Source organism: Schistocerca serialis, chromosome 4 (genome assembly GCF_023864345.2).
Source record: "Schistocerca serialis cubense isolate TAMUIC-IGC-003099 chromosome 4, iqSchSeri2.2, whole genome shotgun sequence".
In the NCBI taxonomy this organism is placed as follows: domain Eukaryota; kingdom Metazoa; phylum Arthropoda; class Insecta; order Orthoptera; family Acrididae; genus Schistocerca; species Schistocerca serialis.
Genome location: NC_064641.1, coordinates 962,382,711 through 962,409,244, shown reverse-complemented (window position 1 = coordinate 962,409,244; position 26,534 = coordinate 962,382,711). Strand labels below are relative to the sequence as shown.

General features: G+C 43.5%; 2 protein-coding genes across 2 annotated transcripts in view; one reads left to right on the top strand and one right to left on the bottom strand.

Annotated features, from left to right (window-relative positions):
• Positions 1 to 10,922, top strand: part of LOC126474858 (uncharacterized) — a 184,681-nt gene extending 173,759 nt beyond the window's left edge. Inside the window, exon 5 of the mRNA XM_050102337.1 lies at positions 10,819 to 10,922. Within this exon, the coding sequence (XP_049958294.1) occupies positions 10,819 to 10,922 (104 nt within the window). The remainder of the gene's footprint in view (positions 1 to 10,818) is intronic.
• Positions 10,923 to 11,507: 585 nt separating this feature from the next.
• Positions 11,508 to 24,770, bottom strand: LOC126474856 (uncharacterized). Its single transcript, XM_050102336.1, has 3 exons — positions 24,679 to 24,770; positions 12,955 to 13,908; positions 11,508 to 11,571 (listed from the first exon to the last, which is right to left on the bottom strand). Exons 1-3 carry the CDS (start codon positions 24,768 to 24,770, stop codon positions 11,508 to 11,510), a joined length of 1,110 nt encoding a protein of 369 aa, XP_049958293.1.
• Between the last annotated feature and the right edge of the window lie 1,764 nt (positions 24,771 to 26,534).

Here is a 26,534-nt window from a genome sequence, read left to right as displayed (position 1 = left end):
CTAACTCCCTGTACACAGCCATTTCCTTAGTGGGCTCCTAGCTGCACTTCAAAACTGAAGAGTGACTGCAGCAGCTAACTGCAAGCTGGTTTTTACTATTTCCTACCACAATGATAGAAGCACTTGTCCATCAGCATACTGTGTGTGCCTGGACTTCATGTACCATTGGTTGTTCCTTCACATTTTCACTTAACTGTCACATCGCTGACAGCTGACTTGGGCAAGTTTGGAAGGGCTGAAATGCATCCCTGTGTTAATTATTCAGGTGTAATACAAAGAAAAGTCCATGTTCAGTGTACTCAGATCCCTGACTGATGAATTCTGCCTAAAAAAACAGTATTACCTGCCACTTCTTATAATATACATCACGGCAGTATCTGTTCCCGTAAGAACAATTACCCTGGATGACCATGCAGCTTTGCTAGAAATGAAATGATAATTAAATGGATGGAGCGTCTGCCATGTAAGCAGAAGATCCCGGGTTCGAGTCCCGGTCGGGGCACACATTTTCAACATTTCCCCAATGAAGTACATCACCGCCTGTTTGCAGCTAGGGTGTCCATTTAATTATCATTTCACTTCCTATAATAGTAGCTCCACCTCTCATTGAATTAAAATGCTCAGTTGCCTGTTACATAAGGGTGCCCGGGTATTTTGATTAGATAGTGGGTTTATAGTTCTTATCTATGTGATTTCTGCAACCCCTTAGTCAGTCCACCATACACAATTGAATTAGAATCCAGAAATCACTATATATTTTATTATATTTATGTTTTTGAATATTGAGGACTTTGATTTGGGGCGAGTATTTACTGACTTACAGAAATACAAAGTTTACCTATATAGCTGTGGAAATATGTGTGCTGAGAATTACAGGGAGGGAAAAGGAAACAGAAAAATGGACAGGGAACAGGCAGGAGTAGGAGACGTAGTGGGGAGGTAGTGGAGATGCGTGACAAATGTAGTGATGGAGTGAGTGACAGATAGGATAAGACAATTACATGCTCCTATCCTAGAGAGGTGAGTGGGGCGAACATTGAGGTGACAGTCTGGTGAGAGGCATTGAGTGGATATCAGGCTACATGGACTACAAGCTGCAATGCCTGTAGCTTGAGACCAGAATACCAGGAGAAGCCAGGGAAGAGGCTTAATCAAACAGTGGGACTCCAATGAATGAATGATGTGAGTAGAAGAAACTGAGGATGATTTGTATTTCAAAACTGAACATTTTTGTACAACCTAATAGGGTAGTAACTTAAATGGAAATATTGGGGTGTGAATCTAGTTTACAAATGGTCATAGCTGATGCGTTCAGCACTACCATAAGTTATTTGATACTAACATTTTCAGGGGCTCCCTTAACCTTTCTGTGGTCAATCAGACATAAAGGTCCTGCCAAAATGTTTGTTTCAGAATCTGCACAACCATAGGAATGTCCCATTTCATTGTGTACTGAGATCTGTTGTTCAGTTGATGTACAATTAGAACCCAGAAGCTGACAGGTGATGCTACAATGTGTTTTTCTCTTTATTGGTTCAGAAGTGAGTACAGTATGTTTTGTAGAAGGAGCTTCCTATCTTTGGCTTAATTGTGGATGGCAAAGACAGTGTAGATATTATTTATCTTTGTTACATTATTTGCTAGGTATATACTATTTGACATATATTTTCACTGATAACTCATTCTTGAAGAAAACTGATGTCTGTGCCTTGTAACTAAAATTAATGCATGTCTTTATTAATGAAAATCATATCAAAATTGTGACTATAGTTGGAAATCTACCACCACAAATGTACAGATACTGTTCTTTTGATGTACTGTTTTTCTTCTTTCTCATGAGATAGTGTACTGGAGGCATTTGTTTTCTTTTCCTTATTTTGTCTTGAATATCTCAGTAGTTTCTTGGAATTAATTGTTTACAATTATTTATGGAGCTGTCTTTTGAATTATGGATATGGTGGTTATGAAGAATCCAGTCAGCAGAAATAAGGTTTCTATGATCTACTTTATAACATATGAAAGCTGATCACCTCTGAAATGAAGGTGCTGTGAGTGTATAGTAGAGTGAAAACAACCGAAGCATGTGGGATGAATTTGACAATGCTTTTGGAGAGAATGGCTGATAATACAGTATCACTTCCTGTTCACTAGATTTGTCTCTGGTGCCAGTACCTTTGTTCATAAAATACACTCCTGGAAATTGATATAAGAACACCTTGAATTCATTATCCCAGGAAGGGGAAACTTTATTGACACATTCCTGGGGTCAGATACATCACATGATCACACTGACAGAACCACAGGCACATAGAAACTGGCAACAGAGCATGCACAATGTCGGCACTAGTACAGTGTATATCCACCTTTCGCAGCAATGCAGGCTGCTATTCTCCCATGGAGACGTTCGTAGAGATGCTGGATGTAGTCCTGTGGAACGGCTTGCCATGCCATTTCCACCTGGCGCCTCAGTTGGACCCGCGTTCGTGCTGGACGTGCAGACCGCGTGAGATGACGCTTCATCCAGTCCCAAACATGCTCAATGGGGGACAGATACGGAGATCTTGCTGGCCAGGGTAGTTGACTTACACCTTCTAGAGCACGTTGGGTGGCACGGGATACATGCGGACGTGCATTGTCCTGTTGGAACAGCAAGTTCCCTTGCCGGTCTAGGAATGGTAGAACGATGGGTTCGATGACGGTTTGAATGTACCGTGCACTATTCAGTGTCCCCTCGACGATCACCAGTCGTGTACGGCCAGTGTAGGAGATTGCTCCCCACACCATGATGCCGGGTGTTGGCCCTATGTGCCTCGGTCGTATGCAGTCCTGATTGTGGCGCTCACCTGCACGGCACCAAACACGCATACGACCATCATTGGCACCAAGGTAGAAGCGACTCTCATCGCTGAAGACGACACGTCTCTATTCGTCCCTCTATTCACGCCTGTCGCGACACCACTGGAGGCGGGCTGCACGATGATGGGGCGTGAGAGGAAGACGGCCTAACGGTGTGCGGGACCGTAGCCCAGATTCATGGAGATGGTTGCAAATGGTCCTCTCTGATACCCCAGGAGCAACAGTGTCCCTAATTTGCTGGGAAGTGGCGGTGAAGTCCCGTACGGCACTGCATAGGATCCTACTGTCTTGGCGTGCATCCGTGCGTCGCTGCGGTCTGGTCCTAGGTCGACGGGCACGTGCATCTTCCGCCGACCACTGGCGACAACATCAATGTACTGTGGAGGCCTCACGCCCCACGTGTTGAGCAATTCGGCGGTACGTCCACCCGGCCTCCCGCATGCCCACTATACGCCCTCGTTCAAAGTCCGTCAACTGCACATACGGTTCACGTCCACGCTGTCGCGGCATGCTACCAGTGTTAAAGACTGCGATGGAGCTCCGTATGCCACGGCAAACTGGCTGACACTGACGGCGGCGGTGCACAAATGCTGTGCAGCTAGCGCCATTCGACGGCCAACACCGCGGTTCCTGGTGTGTCCGCTGTGCCGTGCGTGTGATCATTGCTTGTACAGCCCTCTCGCAGTGTCTGGAGCAAGTATGGTGGGTCTGACACACAGGTGTCAATGTGTTCTTTTTTCCATTTCCAGTAGTGTATTTCCCATCAAGTCTTTCACTACAGTTTGATCCCAGACCAATCTGTTCGTCTTTCTGCCTCACCTCTCCACAGGGAGTCCAGCAGGGAGCTGCCTTGCCCCATCTTCCACCCACACTCGTGGTCATATGTCCCACCTAATGTGGATGATCCATGCACAAGGAGAGAGATGTGCTCAGGTAGCCATGAACATTAGAACATCATTGCAACACAGAAGGCACATGATAATGTTGGGCACGTGAAACAGCTTCCTAGTGCAAGCAACATAAAAATACTCCTGATATGCTGTAAGGTTGTCACTAATATGAGCTAAGCTGAGCACTGCAAGCTGCACTGATGATGTCCTAGTTTCCAATGTTGCTGTGCTCAGAGGAAAAGTTTTGACTGTAACAGCAGCCAAAAGTATGAACTGTCATCCCCATGGAGGAGATGGCAGTGTCATCCATGAGGCACACACCTGGAAGAAAAATACAGAAATTGGGCCAAGACATCAGTAAGGAGGGATGATGATGTGGAATGGTGCAGGCAGAAAGATACCAGAATGAAAGGAAGAAGTGGCACAAGGCATTTGAACACGGATCAAAACCATTCCAACACTATGCAGAAGCACTTGAACACACAGATGAAGGCTACCTAAGGGATCACAAGACACTGGTAAAAAGCTTCCAGAGACAAAAAGTTAATTATAAAAGCACAAGAAGAGAGATGTTCCTGAGTGGGCAAGAGGAAGAGTGTTTCATTGCGGCACAGATGGTACATGCCAACATGAAGCAAATGAAACAACTTTCTGATGAAGCAAGGAAGAGAATGCCCTGATGCATGAAAAGATTGCCACTAATATCAAAACTATTCTTGAAGCTTCCAGTTGAGCACTCTGTCTGTAACAACTGACAAACACTGCTGTAGGTTGCACTGGCAATGCCAATATTGTTGGCTGCATTCTTATTAATATAGTCATGCATTCCAAAGTAGATAGTTGATGTCGAGTCTAGAACTTGGGTTGGCTGGTGAGCCACTGTACATTCCCCTACAAAGGCTATGTAGCGGAGAAATACTGTTAAGTTGTCCAGTGTCGCATGGCTCCAGGGTAGAAACCGTGCAGTGGCTGTCATTGGCAAGATCCGCTGCACTGAGGGTGAGTTTCAGTTTCAAGCCTGTTAAGATGCCAGCAACTGACATACCTCTGTTGTGTGGCATAGGGCATGATTGTAAAGCACCAGCCAGATGCTACACAACCCACCTCCACCTCATTCCTATTATGTCTCCTAATCCATCCTGTTCCCATACGCATCAGATTTTCTTTCTGTCTCACCTCTACAAAAAATCCACCTGAGAAATAATCTGCCTCACCTGCTACTCATTCTCCTCACTACTTGTACCCATCTGTAAGTATAGAAAGGAGTGTTACATTGAATGTGTTTGATGTGGCATTATTACTGCACAAACAGCAAAAATGTGGTAAGTGATAAACATTTTTGCTATTACTTTCAGTGGGATATCTGTGAGAGAAATTCATGATAATTTAAAATTATTGGTGAAGTTTTGTGGAAAACACTAAGTGCTCTCATTGCCAAGTACTGGATGAATATAATGTCGGTACATGAATGCAATTAGTGAAGGTGCATAAACAAGCTTACACGCAGTTCCTAAATGTTAAACGTGACACTGTGTTAACTGTGTAACATAAGATTGTATGTTTTATTAAGCAGATTTTAAAATTTGATCAATAATTATGTGAAATAATGACAATAAACATTTATTTCTCCCTGCCAGTCTTCAGATAGCAAGCGTGCAACCGGAATAAAGTTCTGGCTTTCTGGAACTCGGTAATATTGATGGTTGTTTATAATTGAGTAGATTAGATGCTCAATTATACACTGATCCGTACTTTTTCTAAAAGATAGAAACAATTGATTCTGTTCTTTATCAGGTCATGTTGAAACACACTTAGTTTATCACTAGTTTGTTTTACTTGTGCAGATAAAGTATTTTTTATATTAACACGCAAATTCTTTTTTTGTCAATCAGGCCCTGCTGAGGAGGAAGGCACGCGTCCCATTGCTCAGGTGAGTGAAAGTAGTGGATGCACGTATGAGACTGGCAGAGCAAGTGTGATTTTCACCAGTAGCATATAAAGTTTGGTTCTGTGGCATGTAATGAACCCCACACTGCTTCCTGTCCTTCTCCCAGGGTGAGGACATATTTCATCAGCTCAGGGCTTTGAACCGTTAAAATACTTCCTCCTATTCTGAGCTACTCTGCACACTACCAACTTGCTTAATCAAATAAACTCCTTTATTAATATCCTATTCATCTCCATTTCAGTCTCATTGCATCTCCCATGGCAGTCTGTTTCCTGACATCACAAACTTTGCAACTTCTTTAGCACTGTTAACTGAAATGCTATCTCAAGTCTAAATTACCTGCTAAATGAACCAAAAAATATCTCAAAGACCACTCATATACTGGCTCTTAATTTAAAACAAGTAACTCTCTTTAATTATTAATGTCAAGTCATGTGTCATTGGTTAGTGTACAGAATCTTACTGACAGCTCGACTTCATCTTCGTTCTCCTGATGTAATGGCAGTTGTCATGATGCTGACAGTTCTAGGGGGAAGGCACATTGCTGAACAAGAATGAGACAGCAAGGAATAAACCCATGGACTGGTTGTTTGTGTTGCCATCATCATTTGTGAAAGTGGCATGGCTGGACCATATAAAATTTGGGGATTCGTGTGGATGCTGATAACCACGCCACTGAGTGCCCCCTAACCAGGTATCATCATCATCATGATAGAATAAAACACTGAATTCATCATGAACTGTGAAGAACGATAAACTAATCATTGTTATCCCACACTGCAGATATGCTGCATCAATCTCCACTAGATTTTGTGTGTTGTGGTTGGCAGGTGTTACTAGAGGAGGCCAAAATGCATGCGTTTTAACTCACGCAGGCTGGCGTGAGGTCTGGAACAGGACAAGGAAATTACTCGTAGAATTTAGAAAAACTGACTTAGCTGGTGGAATACTTAACTTTAATCCATTAATGATGAACATCTGTCTTGATGGTACATGATTCACAATATCAAAAGTAACTGATATGGGCCCCTTGCTAGGTCATAGCAAATGAGGTAGCTGAAGGCTACGCTAAACTGTCGTCTCGGCAAATGAGAGCGAATTTTGTCAGTGAACCATCACTACAAAGATGGTTGTACAGCTGGGGCGAGTGCTAGGAAGTCTCTCTAGACCTGCCGTGTGGTGGCGCTCGGTCTGCAATCACTGATAGTGGCAACACGCGGGTCTGACGTATACTACCGGACCGCGGCCGATTTAAAGGCTACCACCTAGCAAGTGTGGTGTCTGGCGGTGACACCACATTATGCACAACAGAGAAGGGTATAAATGTTTAAAGCCATCATTTGAATTAAAAAAAAAAAAAATCACTTTGTGGTGGTGACCATTGTTCATCGGTACTATAGACATTGTGGGATGTACACCTTTACCAAAGCGATGTGTTACACCATAGTTGATACTCATTAAACATGACAATAAATATTCCTTAAAATCGACACTTACCACTTACTGTTGTCTAAAATGCTTACTGATTGCAGTTGGGAACTGAGATTTCTCCATTTTTGAGCAAATATCACAAACACAAATGACAGGTACTCGGAATCACAAACACGTTTCAAAATACCTTTCTAGAATTATATCAGACTCATTCTCCTCCATACATTCATGACCTGTAAAACTTCCTAAACTCTTCTGAAAATACTTGCCTGCTTGTGAAATAACTACCAAGTGAACTACTTTGAGAGGTATACTTGTCATAGTGTTTGTTATGTTTGACAGATGTTGATTAGTACTTCAATAAAACTTCCTTAGTGTACTTGAGCACGTGCAACACAAATTGTGCAGTGTGATTTCAAAGTAACTGTTTAGTTACTTTTGTTGTTAGGGATTTGCTTTCAGTAACATTAATATAGGTCTCTGGTACATTAAACAGAATTGAATGATCATTCTTGTGATCTTTCAGATCTTGCATTGACTTACTTCCAGCTCCCATGACCATGGCAAACAGTCCTTTATCCAGTAAGTGGTTTCTTTTTCATACATCTTGTTGTTTAGGACCAATATGCGGCACAAATCTTAAAGGTCAGGAATGTGTCAGATAAAATAAAATGTTTAAGAAACCAAAAAAGAGGAGCCATAAGTTTATGTAAATGCAGTCAAGAATGTAACACAGGAATGGCCGCTGAGGTGCCACCTCTCCATCTCTTTCCTCCTCCTCTTTCCTAATCATGACATTATTCCAATGGAATATTAGTGGCCTTCAATCCAAAAAGATGACTTGCGGCTGCTCTTGGAATCGCAGCCTCTGCTAGTTCTGTGCTTGCAGGAAACAAAATTGCATCCTCCAGACTGATTTGAGATTTGTATTTCTTCCCAGTCTGCATTGACTCCCTCTCTCCAAAGATGGCATTCCATATCATAGGAGGAGAGAGGGGAGTCATGCTGCTCATTTGGAAGGACATTCGAAGTCAACCTTTCTCTCTGACTACCCAGCTTGAAGCTATTCCTGTCCGCGTTTTACTTCCTCTCCTGAACTTTTCCATATGTACTGTTTACATCCCTCAGTCATTCGGTGTCATGGACACCCTTCATCCAGCTTACTGGCCAACTCCCTCACCCCTTGCTGCTGCTCGTTGACTGTAATGCACACCATTCCCTTTGGAAATCTCCCAGAACCTGACAGAGAGGTGCCCTCTAGGCTGAACTTCTCAGTCACCTTAACCTCATTTGCCTTATCGTGGGAGTACACCTCTTCCTTTTATACTACATGCACTCCTACCCATATCTGGAAATCTCCTGCACTGCCCAATTTGCCCATCGTCTCATCACTGTCTCTAGTATGTACTCGAGCAACCATTTACCATTTGCTATCCATTTTCTGACTCCTACCCCACATATATGCACACCCAAATGGCAACTTTCTAGGGATGACTCGAGATTTACTGTTCCCTGGCACCCTTTGAGTAACATAATTTCTCCAGTTGTGATGGCCAGGTAGAATATCTTACAAATGCCATCATTACCACCACACAATATTCCATTCTCGCCCTTCATCTTTACTGTGCCATGTCCCAGTGCCTTGATTGACTGAGCTGTGTTGTGACTCAACTCACATGCAGAGATGTGTTCTCCATGTTTTTAACCATCATTCTATGATGGCAAACTGCATTCATTATGAACAGTTGCATGCACAGTGTCGTTGCACCCTTCAGGATAGCAAAAATCTAGCTAGATTTCCTTAACTACTTCTTCTAACAGTTCCACTACCTCATCTGTTGTATGGGCCCTGCAGGATGAAGATCCATTGGGCTGCTATTCTGCGGAGATTTCAAGCTCCACCCACTATTCTGCCTTCCACCCACTATTCTGCCTTCCTCCACCAGAAACAAGTGGAGGAGGCTTGGGTAGTACCCTTATTTTGGCAGATTAGCGAGTGCTACAAGCTGCCTTTAGTATGAGGGGGCGAGAACTTGCTCTCACTTCCTATCGATCCTCCAACACAGTGCTGGACGATGTTTGCATTCAGATGTTGCTAAACCTTTCTTTTGTGGGCAAGCACTTGCTCTTTCTTATGTACAACTGCATCTGGGCAGAGGGCGCCATTTGCCAGATGCCAGCATAAAGACACCGTCATTCCCATACCCATACCCAAGCCCAGTACGGAAAAATACCTTCCTTCTAGTTACTGCCCCATTTCTCCCACAAGCTGTGTTTGAAAACTGATGAAACATGTAATTCATGCCTGGCTGGTATAGTGACTAGAGTGTGGCAATTCACTGACCACTGTACTGTGCGGATTTTGATCAGGCCGTCCTGCAGCTGACCATCTCATCACTTTGTCAACGTGTGTCGCGAATGGTTTTCTGTGGATATATCAGACACTGCCAGTGTTTTTAAATTTGCAGAAAGCCTGAAACACCTTCTGAAGGATGGGTATTCTTGATCTCTCTACATGTGGCACTTCTGAGGCCACATGCCCCATGTCCTTCAGGTATTTTTAAAGTATTGATTTTTCAAGGAATGTTGGTACTGCCAGGAAGTTGGTGTGCCTCAGGGTACTGTTTTGGTGTGACCCTCTTTGCTATTGCCTTTAACCTTATTATGTCCTGTCTCCTACAGGTCATCTCCAGCAGTCTACTGTTGCCCACCCCTCCCCTGTTACCCTCCCACACCCTGTCCCAGCCTCCTCCTTACCCCCACATGATTGCCTGTCTCATCATGTGCAACTGCTCGCAGCCTGGCTTCAGCTGCCAGAGAGTGTGATCACGTGTGTGAGAGTTGCATTTGCGTGAGTATGTGAGTGTATGTTATCTATATATAACAGAGGCCTTGTTCACTGAGAGCTCACTTTCTTACAGTTTTTTTTTTTTCTTTTTGTCATGCCTCTGTGCCTTCCATGGTATTGTTAAATTCATTTCTGAAGAATTGTGATGGCTGGAGGCATTGAGGTGCTGAGGTAGGGGTCAGTGTACACTCATCAGCAAACAAACAATTGTGCCTTATTAGACAAAAGCCAGGAAAGATCAGACCATTTGGCAATAGTGCCATAAAAACCAGACCAGGGATTGATCTCGGGGAGATGAGTGTCATTGGTGTGGTAAATGTGAGGTGTCTGATACTCAGTATTCATGTATGCCCCATATGCTAGTGATCACTTACTTAACTGCATAGGTTATGGACCTGACTCTCAGAAGGTTCAAATCACTGACATAAGCACACTCTTATCCTTAGTATATTTATTGGCATTCGGATTCTAAGTGCTCACTGTCTACCATTCAAGCAACTAAGAATGGAAGACCACTTTTACCAACAAGTTTTTTGTATTCCACTGCCACTCATATTCTTCATTTTGCAGCTTGAAAATATATCTCTGTATGTTTTGGAATGAAGGTTAAGGCCTCAAAATTACCTGCTCTTCCCAAATCCATTCTCCATGGTGAAATGAGAGAAGCATTGCATGGTAACCTGAAGGTGCAGAGTTCAAAGTTACACATTTCCATTTTTTAATTGTTTTTGCAAATTCACTAGAAAGAGAGACAGATTTTTTGGACATTTATGCAAATAATGCAATTGTGTGTCTGAGTAATGAAATAGCTGCTCTTGTTGCGTATGGGCTTCACTCTGTTTCAGATACATTTATTAAACTACCTGTAGCTAAAGTCATGAAAGTTATAATGTTTTATGATAGAGAAAATAACCAACAACAAAAGCAACATTTGAAGAGCTCTTCTTAAAAGACAGAATGAAACATGATACCTTGAACAGTTCATGATAAGAAATGTTACACACTACTACAACCACACTTAATACTTACCATCCTTAAATGTTTAAAGCAGTGGTTAAAATTTCCCAGAGTACTTTGACAAAGTGTGAACAAATAATGATGTACTTTTGCACCTACATACAGCCATTAAAGCTCTAATGAATGGGCAGGCAGCATTATCAAATTAGTTATCAACATTACTGGGTCAGCTACTTGTCAGAGAATATTAACTATAATCTATTAGATCTATTATGAACTACCAGAAAGAAGAATGCCAACAATTAAAAGCTTCCAGATGCATTTGAACTTGGATGCTGGCATCTTAAGTACTCACTTATGTGCCTTTACTGATGTAGATGTAGAATGTGTGCCAAGTTTGATATAGCTATTTGAACACAAACCAGACCTCATGGCAAAGAATAGAAACAGTAAAACTAATGATTCACAGTATCATCCAGTTGCAGGCCTAGGTAAGCAAAGTGTTGCAACAAAACATTTGATCATATTCCATCAGATCTCATCTGTCACATGTGCCAAAGTATAACTTCACTTTCCATTACAGTGCTTGTATATAGTCCAGCACAATATCAACATTGTGAAGTGCACTTCCACAAACATTTCTACAGCATAAAGAGATAAAATTTCTTCACGGGGTTTACAATACTATTCAGGTTTTCATCACACAATGTTTGTCTTGTATGGGAGTCCTAGTGTACTGCATATCGTGCTCGAAAAAGGGAATGGGGAGAAGGGAAAGGTAAGGAAGATGATGGCGAGGTGAGTTGCAGTCTTGTGTTAGACCATCATAGCAGCAATAGTTGCGGGCACAGATCAGCGCAATTTCCCTAAATCGCTCCAGGCAAATGACGAGATGGTTCCTATGAAAGGGCACGGCCGACTTCCTTCCCCATCCTTCCCTAAACTGATGAGACCGATGACCTCGCAGTTTGGTCTCTTCCCTCAAAACAGCCCAGCCAGCACAGATCAGTGGAAGATGTCATGGAAGGTCTTAGAACATCACTGAGACCCTAATTACAAGTAACAGACATAAGAAATAAATGAATACACCTTTGGTTGTCGTTACCCATGCCCTGGCTCCAACTCAAATCATTAATGTTTGCTTGACTGTGATGTTCCTGTGGTGCTGCTTGTGAGTGGATGACTGTAACTGAGGTATTATCAGAGGTGTTAGTCATCAGAAATGGCATATTAGTCAAATGCTGATTCCTCTCTTGTCATGCTGATAAATGGCAAAAATGTTTAAGGACATTTTGTTCAAATATATGGCCTGTCCTCAGTGTAAGCTGTGCAAGGTTAAGCAAATGTCTGCAGTATGCAGATGATTTGGCTTTCCATCCATGCTTGTCACATATCTGGCAGAGTCGTGAATTTCTATGTATCCTGTGTTGACATGACAAATATTAAGGGGTAGTAACGTGCATTTTTAAAGCTATACAATTCACCCCAAGGGTGACTATGGGAGTGGAAGTTGCCTGAGTATTGGGAACTTTGGATAAAATATCAACCTGTGTGATTGATGAATCTTTGGAATGTCAGAAGTCTACCCCTACTGTAAACAGAATTTTAATGAATTTTGTTGAAGGAGGCACTATCAGCAGAATGCCTGGCTCAAGATACTGAGCACACAGCAGGATGACACATAGCTTGCCTGTAAGAGCCAACTAATCCCTCCCCTTGATACGAAGCAGTTGTAGTGAGTGACCAACTTCCCACTTCCAATGATGCAGTTCACTGAGGGCCAAGGAAAGCTGTACTGCACGCACAATGATCCACTATAAAACAGGAACTCAGTGAGGAAATGTGTTACACTGGCTGGCAGCCACAGAGCTCCATCTGAATGCAATGTAGAAAAATGTATTTTTTCACAGATAAGTTGTCTTACCAAGACCAAACAGTAGTTTAGCAGCCGCGATGGTCCAGACATAATGGCAAATAAGTGGTGACAACAGGTAGTACTAGCCGATTGTCAGTTTCCTTTGGGCGTCGGTTTCCCCGCCGGGGGCGTCGGTTTCCCCGCCGGGGGCGTCGGTTTCCCCGCCGGGGGCGTCGGTTTCCCCGCCGGGGGCGTCGGTTTCCCCGCCGGGGGCGTCGGTTTCCCCGCCGGGGGCGTCGGTTTCCCCGCCGGGGGCGTCGGTTTCCCCGCCGGGGGCGTCGGTTTCCCCGCCGGGGGCGTCGGTTTCCCCGCCGGGGGCGTCGGTTTCCCCGCCGGGGGCGTCGGTTTCCCCGCCGGGGGCGTCGGTTTCCCCGCCGGGGGCGTCGGTTTCCCCGCCGGGGGCGTCGGTTTCCCCGCCGGGGGCGTCGGTTTCCCCGCCGGGGGCGTCGGTTTCCCCGCCGGGGGCGTCGGTTTCCCCGCCGGGGGCGTCGGTTTCCCCGCCGGGGGCGTCGGTTTCCCCGCCGGGGGCGTCGGTTTCCCCGCCGGGGGCGTCGGTTTCCCCGCCGGGGGCGTCGGTTTCCCCGCCGGGGGCGTCGGTTTCCCCGCCGGGGGCGTCGGTTTCCCCGCCGGGGGCGTCGGTTTCCCCGCCGGGGGCGTCGGTTTCCCCGCCGGGGGCGTCGGTTTCCCCGCCGGGGGCGTCGGTTTCCCCGCCGGGGGCGTCGGTTTCCCCGCCGGGGGCGTCGGTTTCCCCGCCGGGGGCGTCGGTTTCCCCGCCGGGGGCGTCGGTTTCCCCGCCGGGGGCGTCGGTTTCCCCGCCGGGGGCGTCGGTTTCCCCGCCGGGGGCGTCGGTTTCCCCGCCGGGGGCGTCGGTTTCCCCGCCGGGGGCGTCGGTTTCCCCGCCGGGGGCGTCGGTTTCCCCGCCGGGGGCGTCGGTTTCCCCGCCGGGGGCGTCGGTTTCCCCGCCGGGGGCGTCGGTTTCCCCGCCGGGGGCGTCGGTTTCCCCGCCGGGGGCGTCGGTTTCCCCGCCGGGGGCGTCGGTTTCCCCGCCGGGGGCGTCGGTTTCCTGTGAGAGGAGCAGGAATGCTTCCTCAGTAGCAGGCCGTATGTCCACATTTTGAAGAAAGTGGTGCTGCATTTAGTGTGAATGCTATATTGTGGAAGGAATCTCATGTTACAGGAAGAATATTCACTTGTGTATAGGTATGCTCATTCAACTGCAGCTGTCCAAGATAGACATTAATGTAATGGACTTGCTGTGAGAGACTGCTCACATGAACACAATGGAAATTATGTGTGTGTAAGTAGCACGAACACACATAGAACTGGCTGTGAAACACACCATTTATAGCTGATGCTCCTTTGGACTGCTTTTTTTGAAGCCTCGGTGGGGTTGTTTCTTCTGACAAATGGGTCCAATGCCTCACAGATTCAGTGCCAGGGTGCATGACTGAAGTCAGAAATAATGGGGCATTCTGGATAAAATGTTATGGACTGAGAACATTTTACTTTCTTTCCTTGTTCTGCTGTGCAGTGTTCTGCCAGTGAGAGCCAGCACAAAATCTCTTGGTAACGGAAAAATATCAAAGATGAGAGAAGGAAATTTGAGCTAGTTCTAGTTGGCATTATCCTTGTACCTGAAATAAATTTATTTTAATTTAATATTTTGAGTATTACATTCTCTTTACTGGCTCTCTGCCTACATACATGAAATGAATAAACCAAGAGTGCCCCTTTTTAGGGCTATTTTTTGTTATGTCAAATTCATCTCTCTCCCACTCTATTGCCACCCATCAGACTCGGCCAAAAATGTCCAAAATACATCTTTTCTCTCTCTCTCTCTCTCTCTCTCTCTCTCTCTCTCTCTCTCTCTCTCTCTCTCTCTCTCTCTCTCTCACACACACACACACACACACACACACACACACACACACACACAGGTAAATTACAAATTGGAAAGTCGCTCATGAACAAATAAGAAAACAGGGCAGTAGGATAATTTGTAGTTTCTAAATGGTGTTTATATATAGAAATTGGTCTGTATGCTGCATTTATTTGATGGAGTACATGTGTTTCCTCATGCTGTATGTAGAATAAGAAACAATATTACATTTAATTTCTGTTGGACAAAACGTGTTTATTTCTTGTCTGAATCCTGGGCTACAGCAATGAACTTTGTCCACAGATTGTTCTTCCTTCATGTAATGGAGGAAAAATGCAACTGTGGACACTGCATCATGTAATTTCCCCATGCATCCTCCACAGCCTGACTAAACACAGCTTTGTTAGAGGCCATCTGATCTCGACTGTCGGTCATTTGTCCCAATCAGTGCTACCTAACAATAGCAAGACCGTGCACTCAATTTGCTTACTAAATCACAATCTGTCTTACATCACTGCACCCTTCAGTAAGAGTGATAGATTTGGTGAGTGGGAAGTAACAATACTGCTGCTCATCTCAGACATTTCATACTTGCAGAACTGCAGTGCGAAAGGAGGGAGGTAGGGTGGGTGGGAGGGAGGTAGGGTGGGTGGGAGGGAGGTAGGAGGGAAGTCAGTATGGAACTGATGTAGCAGAAAATCAGTTTGTAAAGTAAGCACCACTTGGTGTTAGGCTCATACTCACCCAGTTTATGGACTGCAGTTGTTCTTGTTGTTGTTATTGTCAGTCCGAATGGGGTTTGATGCAGTTCTCCACTCTGGTCTACCTTGTGCAAGCATCCTTGGCTCTCTGTAACCATTATTAAATTCATTATCATGTGTTTAAATCTGGTAGGAGGCATACAGTAATGATTGTAACACAGTACCACATGGAATGACTTCAGTGCAGTCACCACCAGCAACTTCTGTGCAAATGACTGGTCAGAGAATTCTGTACTGCCTTCACAGAGTGAATAAAAGTACTTGTTTCTCATGAGGTACCGCAGTGCTGGAAGTTAAGCCGCATCCTGTTAGCAACTGACACAAGCTGCGTGGACCAAAATCCATTTAGTTCACTTTCAGAGGACTAATTCCAGACCACTGCTGTAGCCCCTCAATGAGCTATGGACATTTGTGGACGTGTTTAGTCAGATGTTTTTACCTATTTTTCCACTTTTTGTTTCCATTTTAATTTCTTGTATTTCCTTTGTTTTGACTGCCATTGGGACCCTACTTGTTGGGCTGCCCCAGTCCAATTATGCTCTTACTCAAGTCACTACTCGACAAAAAATTCTTATTTGCAGTTTCCTCTTTATTGGATGTGTTCACATTAGTCACATTGTGTTGCTGCTGACATAATATCAGCTTCCATCTCTGTTAGCCATGACCACAGAGATATGCATGGCCAAAATACAAAGTTGCTTCAAAATTGTCCACAGCAACTGCTCTAACAGCTTCCCAATTAAATGTTCGAATATACCAAAATGGGATAATGATGCATTGCCTGTAGTTCTGTCAAACTGTGCTCTTACAGATTACTTTAAAGACTTCAGTTTTGAAATTTCCTTTCCCCTGCAAGTGATGTAGGACTTGCCTTATGCATGTCAAGGAATCCAAATTTACACTGCAGTTGGATTTTGTGTAAATGTTACATTAGTTTCTTGTAAAAATTGTAACAGCAGTCCCTGACAGGAATGCCTGATGTTAAGTCATCAGTACTGAGTACCACACTTGTTGATGATAGTTTTGTTGGTTAAGCTGTGTATCCAAATTGGCATATAGTTCCTTTAGTTGCTGGATATAAAATTTTCCAATTGTTTAAACTCCCACACCTTTATGCTGGTTCTTCATGCTGTCATTGTTGCTCCCTGCAGTGTTACTATGAACATGTGCTAGGCTGTTACAGTATTTGTGATTTATGATGCCATATATCATTGCTACCAATGTCACATAGTACACTTCAAGACACCTACACTATCTTCTTTGTAAATTAGATATACTTTTCTGCATATCACCTTAACACTGTCCACAGTATGAAGTGGCTTCCACCTAGTCATTCACTATGAAACACACAAGTCTCACTTGTTCTGTGTGTACAGGTACAAATCAGTGAGGCTGATACACTGATGCCAGTTGCCACTGATGCATTTTTACAGGAGAATGCCATCAATAGCGATTTGGATGCCTACAGTGCTATATTTCAATCACATTGCAGTCTGCTGTAGCAGTGTGAACAACAAGAGCTATTCAGTGTAGTTTGGGGGCTAACTGAGCATGTGCTAATCAACACAAAATACATAGAAAATAACTATCCAAACCCTAACCAACAATGTACCTTGAACAAACTGCTTGCATCTGTAAGAAGCTCCCTAACAGGGTAGTGTGACTCAATTGAAATGAAAACTTATGTGCTGGCCACGCATGTGAAGTATCTGTGGGCATACCCTCGACACATTAAACCTCCTTACCTCTGGGGCAGCTATTAGCATGTTGGAATCCAAAATATGAACTTTGATGAAGAATTACTCTAACACAACAACACTCTGGAACAGGTTAGTACACCCCTAAATAGACAAAGCTCATAAAATCATAATGTATTGTTGAGGCCAGTGTCCTCCAGTTTTGTAGGTATGCAGTCATTACAGTACTTGCAGATAGTTTAAAGTGTTTCGATCAGGATTCTCGGTATTCATGTGGCCTTTACGGCTTCCTATCAACATCACAGTACTAATACAAAAGAAAGTGAGTCACATAGTTGTAAGCTGCCACAACTCTGCTACACTACACTACATGGCATGTCATTTGCGACGTGTGCTACGTGAACTGCTGTGGCTCAACACTTTGGGATCTGCTGGTTCTCAGTAACTTGAAATCCAATGGAGACACTATCAGAATTGTACCTGACATAATTTCTCTATCTCCTAACTGTGACAGTCTGTAATTTTATAATGGTCTGTTATTCCTTTCCCCTTTCATGAGGGGTGTTCATTCCAGCAAACTAAGCTGTACCATTATTTCGGTCACTGGCAGTGTCCTTACACCAGCCTCCAAACACCAATGTTGCCTTGCTTTTTGTGGGCACCTTTGTCCTTCTGTGACAGTGGCTGTATATGGCAGCTGTAATGAATTCAGACAATTAAAATTAAAATATTTTGTGGTTCTTCACTTGGATCATTATGCAGTTTTCATCAATCTCACTTTTATAAAATTCCACATGTATGTACTTGCCACAGCACCTGATTCCTAATCTCCATCACTATTTTAATTTGTCAACTTCTTGACATTAAAATGAGCATGTGCAGTGAGAAGACAACCACTGCCACATATCAAGATGTTTGATTTACACTCAAATTCTGTTGATGTAAAGTTATTCAGCTTCTTAATATTTTTGCAGATGCCGCAGAAGTTGAGGATGGAGGAGCTGTTGGCAGGTGAGATATTTGCTTTCTTCAGTAGCTTAATTACACATTAAAGTTACGACTTTAATATTTTATTATGTGGTACTTTATTGTTCATCTTTTTCTTTGACATTAATATTCCATTGGTGGTGTGCTAAATAATTTTTGTGAAACAGTTTTTAAAAACTCTATACTATAACTTAACACTGGATGTTAATTATGTCATACATAATTCATACTGAAAATTTGCGGTGTTATTGTAACTACGAAAGATTGGTTACAAATGTGCAGTTGCATTGAAAATGTGTACTGTGGTAGATTGTGAGGGAAATGTGGTCAAAGAGAAAAAAGACAAATTTCTAAGTACCAAATTGACATTTAGAAATTTGTCATTGTAATGTTAAGCAAACATTACAAATAGGCACACTACGATAAGTAGTAATGAATTTTGCCACCTGACTGATGTGTGAAATAGCCTGACCCATCTGGGTGCCACTGTTACTCTCAATCCCCTGCCTGCCAAGAGTGTTATTGACTACCCGGTGACAACATGCTACTGAGTACAAGGTGGCTGACTTGTTGGTGGCTTCACAACTTGTGTACTGCATTCTCGAGACCCATCTCATACTCCTCTCGCCCCCTCTACTCCCATACCAGCTTCACTAATTTGAAAATTTTGGAGTTCCCCTTAACTTAAGTTTCACAATTCTTCCCTCAGTACTAGCCACCCCTACACTGCCCTTTCCCATGCCTATCTCTGTACCTGTACCTGTACCTGTACCTCCTATGTTACACCCTCTGCTCCCCCATCCCCTCTATGACATTTGCATTAAATCTGTCCACCACAACTCCTCACGCAGTTGGCCTGCAGGTTTATGACAATTTATCTGGTTGGCAGAGGGACAGAATGCAACAATGTTATTCCAGGCTTAGCCTTTTACTGCTTATTTCCAGATTAACCCTTTCATGGCCAATCGAACGTCTTAGGCTGATGCATAACACTGTAGTGTTTCCTACAAGTTAAAAAACTCAGACTATACATACTGGAGACTTAAATCATCATAAATAATATAATTTGTTTTGCTGTTCACTTCAGTCTGTTGGGATAACTTTCTGGATCCACAACTGTAGAAATCATGTGGTTTTGTAGCAAAGAGCCATGTTCAAAGTGTATTTTCACCCCAAAGGAAGTATGTCAAGATCATTGAACAGAGAGCAGAGAAGATGAAATCTAAGGGTGCAAGATCAGATGAAAAGGGTGGGTGCAAAATGACTTCTCAACCCAGTTGTTCTCTAGTGTTTGTTGCCAGTCTAGCAGAATGCTGGTAACTGTTACTGTGGAATAGCATCACTTCACACAGTCTTCCTGGATGTTTTTCTGGGACTATATCTGCAAGATGTCTGTTGTTGACAATAAATACCAACAGGAAAGTTACACCTCATGCAAGCAACTCGTAGTACACCACATGGTCACCTACATCTACATCTACATGATTACTCTGTAATTCACATTTAAGTGCTTGGCAAAGGGTTCATCCAACCACAATCATACTATCTCTCTACCATTCCACTCCTGAACAGCGCATGGCAAAAACGAACACCTAAACCTTTCTATTGGAGCTCTGATTCCTCTTATTTTATTTTGATGATCATTCCTACCTATGTAGATTGGTCTCAACAAAATATTTTCGCTTTCAGAAGAGAAAGTTGGTGATTGAAAATTCATAAATAGATCTCGCCGCAATGAAAAACGTCTTTGTTTTAATGACTTCCATCCCAACTCACATATCATATCTGCTATACTCTCTCCCCTATTACGTGATAATACAAAACGAGCTGCCCTTTTTTGCACCCTTTCTATGTCCTCCGTCAATCCCACCTGGTATGGCTCCCACACCCCGCAGCAATATTCTAACACCGGACCTCTGCACAATATCCATAACATTATCTTGTGTGGATGCTCAAATGTCTATGTGGCACTGCTGCTCTGTTTGGACTAAAGCATTCCTTTCCGTTCTTTCTCTTACATTAGCATAAAAACAAAATTTTTAGTCATCAGTAACAATACAGGTTAGAAATGGTCAGTGGTATTCACCCACTAATCAAGAACAAGCAAGAGGGTAATGTACATACGGCCAACCACTGATTTATATGGTTTGGCATGTGGTACCCATATGATTTATTCTTGAACCTTCTCCTTTGTATTCAAATGCTGCACAGTGACGGAATGGTCATACTTCATCACATTTTCTGGTTCTTGAGTGCAATGATGTGCATCATCGTGGATTAATGCATCCAGATGATCTTCATCAAATGCTGGAGGTCTTTCTGAAAATGGAGGGTCAATAATGTCAAAACAATCATCCTTTAAATTAGAATATCTTTCCTTGCCATGCTCTGTCCCATGGCATTATCCCCATACATGGTGAAAACGTTACCATTGAAATGACATATTCATAAACTCCACTGTTTTCATTTTGCCAACTTAGCCATTTCAAATTAAAATGTAGCAGTGCTTTGTGTCAACATAATATTCATAGAATGACAATTTACCTAAAAGAATGTGTCCACATTAAGTGAGAACAAGGTAATGTACTTCGTAAAAATGGTGGAAAAGACAACTGTATCCTTTGATCCCTAGGCATATGAACTTGTCTTAGATCACATGTAATGCCCCCCAACAACACAAAACACAATGATGGGAAAGGCTGACTTAAAGCATACATTGTGTGCTCACTCTTACATTATTGGTATCGGCTGCATAAGTAACAATAACACAGTGCACAGTGTTCACTTAAGACGTCTCTCTATTTTTGCTACCAACATTCAATGTTCTAATGATGTACCAACATCATAATGCATTGATGGTGGGTGGTTTAAAAAAAAAAAATGTACAAATGAAATGAGCTTCGTGACAAGGCTGAAGATATATCGGTACATAGGACACTGCATAGAACTGTATGGAACATTGTAGATGTAACTGTAGATGTGCTCCAAGGAAGTGTGTGGGGCCCTTGATATTGATGTTTTATATTAATGACATCACAGACATTCTTCTTCTTTTTGTTTTTCTGTTTGGGGTATCTAATGACCACATACTAATTTCAATGCTTCCTCCTTTGTTCTTCTTCCAGGTTTCCTTCGTCTTCACTATCTATCCTTTTTTCTTCCTCAGACCATTCTGACACTGTCTTCCTCTTCTTCTTCCTGCCTTGGAATGCTTCCATTTGCAACACTTTCTTCTTGAAATCCTATCATTCTGCTGGGTCTTTTTCTTGTATTTCTTTCCAAATCTTTCCTAACTACTTGAATCTGTCCTGTTGTTGACATCTTGTCCCAAAGATGCTTAACAATCTGTTTGGTTAACCTGTTGCTGTTCACTCTGTATAAATGTCCAAAAAATAATAGTCAGCTCTTCTGCAGCATTTCAATTGTTTTTCCTATGCTGCAATATACTTCATTACTTCTTAGTATTCATACTCATGGATTTCCTAGCAGCCTGAGTATTTTTCAAATGATTCTTAATTCTAGGACTTGAAGTTTGTATAACTCATAATTCAACATTAAACATTCACTTGCATAGAGACTTTCTGGTTTTACTACTGTGCTGTAGTGCTGTATTTTCAAATTTTTAGACACACACATCTTGTTGTAAATGTCATGTTTATATCATATGCTTTCTCCATTTTACATTCTATTTTGACTACAGCAAATATTTTTGAAGCCATTGCCTTGAATCTTTCTACCCAAATATTTAAATTTATAAACCCTCTTTATCTGTTCATTATCTGTTACTAGGATTTCTGGGTCATTATTTTAAGTTTGTCCTAAAAAAAATTTTCTACAGAAACTTTTAAAGCTGCTTTGTTACGTATTCCATCTAAGAAGTTGATTTGTATTTCTGAATTTGTTATATTTTTATAAAGAATGGCATAATCATTTGCAAATACTAGACACTGAATTTCAGTATCTCTTTTTCCTGAAGCCTCCAGTCTCATTGTGACACCTTATGTTCTTTGCCTTTTGTTTCAATTATCTTACTATTTCCTCTAAGATGCAGTTGAGGTGGCGTGGAAACATGTTGTCACCCTGCATTTCACCTGTTATTTTGAGTGCCTTAGGTGTTTCACACCATAACTTTATTTATGCTTCAGTGTGTGGGTGTTTCACGAATAAGGTTTGCTAGTTTAGTGTAATGCCAAGTTCTCGGGTCACTTTACCCACTGTTTACCTGTCAGTCAAATGCTTTTCTAAAACCTGTAAATGTTTGTTTGTGCCAAGACCTCTGGCCAAACTGCATTTTTAACATTATTTTTGAACTGATTACAATTTTCAGTAGAGAAAAATCATTTGTACTGCTTTTTATTTTCCCCTCCTTTGGAGTTGCAGTGAGATCAAAGGTTAGTGAATTATGATCTGATAATCCTATATTCACATTTGTAACTGCAACTTCATATGTGACCATATTTGAGAAGATATTTATTAGGCTTTCACTGGAATCTGTTGTTCTAGTGGGAGCTGATACGTGGGGAAACAAGTTGAAGGTTTTAGTAGTCTAAAAACTTGTATTTTACTGAACTCTGGACCAATAGATTAATATTAAAGTCACCACAAAGAATTATGGCAGAGTTCTCATTTGAGAAAAATGTCGAGCATTTCTTCCAAATTTTTAAGGGAGACTTCAGTATCTCCACATGGTGATCTGCAAATTGCTGCAACAATTACTTTCTTTTCTATGATTAATGGTTTAGCCTCATATCTTAACTTAAATTTAAGCTTGGGATTTAGATAAATGCATACACCACCACCTTTGACATTTTGCCTATAGTACTGACTGGCAAGTTTATAATATGTGTGACCAAAAGGACTTAAACTATATCTGTACATTGTATAAGGCTCAGTCACAACTTCTGTGCATGTCTATGACAGGTGGTGTGGGCAGCCTATCAAATTAGGCTGTGGTCTCCTGATCTCACATTTTGTGCTCGCTTACTCAGTTGTGCAGGACTCTGACACTTGTCTCACTCCTCTGTCAACACAGCTTCCCTTTCATGTTGTTTGTCCCCTAACACTGCAGTCAGGTGTCATGTGGTGTAACTATTTAATACAATGATGTATTATATTCTGTACCTTATCTTCTATACTTCTTCTCAAACTCTGTTATAATTACTTTAAAATTCAAAATTGATGCCTTTGACGCATCACATTTATATAAATAACTTTCTATGTCACTTTTGACTTAACAAATTATTTATTCCCTTCATCATCACACTCGTGAACTACACTAAAAGATCACCTTCATTCAGTATAAAAGAGACACTCACAATAATTTTGAATGTTCCTCTTCTGTGTCTCACAACATACATCAGTTGTTGAAATAACTCCTTCGGCAGCCTATTGCTTTATAGGACCGTGTGGTGTCCCCACAGAATACTTATTTTAACACGTGTAGTTTGGCACCCAAAGCTGCTGCGATAGCTGTACAGTGCTGAAGGTGCATATTGTCCCCTGATGTAAGTCACCACACACAAAATAGAAATCACACTAATGAACAATATCTGTACGTTTATGTTTGACATGTTGTTTCCTATTGCTCTTTTCATAATGTGTACACAACACTTCTTTCAAAATGGCATTCATTGATAAGAAGTCATTGATATGTGCATCTCTCCTCTGGAGTGGTACGTACAAGCACAGTCTGTGAACATGGTGCCCAGTGAACACAGTCCAAAGTTTTTTAAATTTTTTTTCCCTATATGCCATGAATGTGGATTTCTTTTTGTAACTATGGCTTCAGAGATTGGTTATAGCCTCAGTACATCATTGTCCATGATAAAATACGCAAATTTACCCTCAATTGCAGCCATAATTTAAGAGCATGTCACTAAAGTGAACATAAAGTACTTGAAAGATGTTTTCCTCTCTGTGTGTACAATAGTATCCAGTGCAGAACCACAGCGGCTGCGGACACCCGAGCCTGGAACCAGTACTGGGGCTGAGGACATACGTGCAGTGAAGTCACCTGGTGAGTAAGAGTAAATTTACACGTAATTGCAACCTTAACTAAAGCCGTACATAAAGTACTTAAAAGACGTTTTACTCTCTGTGTGTACAATAGTGGGCAGTGCAGAACAGCAGCAGCTACGGTCACCAGAGGCTGGACCCAGTACTGCAGGTGCAGCGAAGTCACCTGGTGAGTAAGAGTAAGAGCCCAATGTGGCAGGCTTACATTCCTGCTCTGTACGCTAGAGAATCCCCCCCTGCGGGTCCGGGGGTTAGAATAGGCCCGAGGTATTCCTGCCTGTCGTATGAGGCGACTAAAAGGAGTCCATCCCCCTCACGGGGGTAGTTAGCGCCTGCGTCCGGAGACGGACGGTTCCACGACCTATAATTGTGGTCTTCCTGGATTTTCACTTCTCGTTTCTTCCTTCCTTTTCTTGGTTCCTTTCTTTGCTCTTCTCCACCCCACTGTCTTCCTTACTCTTTCCCTTGTCTTCTTCTCCTTGCCTTCTCATTACCTTCTTCTCCTTGGTTCTCCTTGCCTTCTCATTATCTTCTTCTCCTTGGTTCTCCTTGCCTTCTCATTGCCTTCTTGTCCTTGCCTTCTCATTGCCTTCTTGTCCTTGCCTTCTCATTGCCTTCTTGTCCTTGCCTTCTCATTGCCTTCTTCTCCTTGCCTTCTCTGGTCTCCACCTCGGCGTTTGAGACAGTCTGTCCTCTCTCTCCCTCTCTCTCCTCCTTTTCCACTTCTTCCTTCCTCCCTGTGCGTGCCTGAAGGCCAAACCACGCGTTCGCAAGCGTAGCCGGTGGCGGGGGTAACGCATAATTCCCCGCCCTGGGTAGACATGTAAGGCACGCGCGTACCCCCTGGTAAAGGCCAGGCCCGGGGAGGGGTGATTGCCTGAGCTGATACCTTCTGACCATGCCGATTGGTCCCTCTGTCTGGTTCTCGGGAGGTGTGACCTGAGGTGTAAACATTCACCTAAGGCGGGAGTGCCCTCTGAGAGGGTCCCCACAAGAAAGGAGCGCGCCATCGGAGACGCTGGCAATCATGGGGGATTCCTCCGCAATGGATTTCACTCCATCTGTCTCGACTTCTGCCCAAAAACGGAAACGTGGCCAGCCATCAGTGACTAAAGTACTACCGCCTGCCCCACAGTTCCTCGTCGTTTCTCGATCTGAGGACGGAAAGGATTTTTCCTCAGTCAACAATTTCGTTATCCAGAAGGGTGTAGATGCCATAGCCGGATCTGTCAAATCTTGTACCAAGTTGCGTAACGGTACCTTATTACTAGAAACTGAGAGCGCCTTTCAGGCACAAAAACTGCTTCGTGCCACACTACTGTAAACGTTCCCTGTGCGGGTGGAGGCTCACCGCACTTTGAATTCGTCTCGTGGTGTGGTCTATACTAGCTCCCTCGACGGACTGACTGACGAGGAGATTCAATCTTTCCTCGCTGAGGAGGGCGTGACAGCTGTCCATAGGGTCATGAAAAAGGTCAACAATGACCTTGTGCCGACCCGGACACTTTTCTTGACCTTCGATAGTGTTAAGCTGCCATCGCGCATCAAGGCGGGCTATGAGGTTATTTCTGTTCGCCCCTATGTCCCGACACCTACGCGCTGTTACCAGTGTCAGCGTTTCAACCACACTCGACAGTCTTGTTCCAATGCGGCTAAATGTGTCACTTGTGGCAGGGATGCCCATGAGGGTGACTGTTCACCTCCGTCTCCTCGTTGTGTGAACTGTCAGGATGACCATGCAGCATCCTCCCGCGACTGTCCCGTCTATAAGGAAGAACGCTGTATCCAAGAAATTCGGGTCAAAGAGAAAGTGTCCACCTCGGCTGCTCGCAAGCTATTTGCTAGTAGGAAGCCCACGCTGCTCCCAGCGGGGAAATACAGTACTGTCCTCGCCTCTCCTCGGACTACCAGGGAGGTGGCAACCCAGACATGCGATCTGACCTTCAGCACCACGGTAGTCCGTTCGGCCAGTGCTAAGATCGCGCGGTCGACGTCTCCTCTTCCTCCCATCACCCCACAGACACGAGCACCTTCCTCAGCTTCTGCTAAGACGAAGACATCGAAGTCAGATTCACGGGCCTTCAAGAAGGAACCATCCCGTGCAGACTTCCTCCGTACCTCGACCTCCCAGCCTTCGACCGGTACTTCCACTCAACGTCCTTCCAAAAAGGCGCATAGGAAGCACAGTTCTCCTTCTCCGCCACGGCGCATTTCTTCTCCTGCGCCACCCAGCGGTTGCCGCCCCAGGCCGTCATCCGTTTCGCCTGGCCGCACCGCTGGAAGCCGTACATCTGGCCGTTCACCGGCGGAGGAAGCTTCCCCTCCTGGCCATCCTCCCGAGATGGCTGAT

What these genes read in the sequence shown, in the direction of transcription:
- LOC126474856 (XM_050102336.1), bottom strand. Translation starts at nt 24,770, where the DNA reads ATGAGAAGGCAAGGACAAGAAGGCAATGAGAAGGCAAGGAGAACCAAG. An exon ending in GGAGAACCAAGGAGAAGAAG is followed by an intron (nt 13,909 to 24,678) that starts GTAATGAGAAGG and finishes CTCCTCTCACAG; the next exon opens with GAAACCGACGCCCCCGGCGG. An exon ending in CCCCCGGCGGGGAAACCGAC is followed by an intron (nt 11,572 to 12,954) that starts GCCCAAAGGAAA and finishes TTTATGCTGTAG; the next exon opens with AAATGTTTGTGGAAGTGCAC.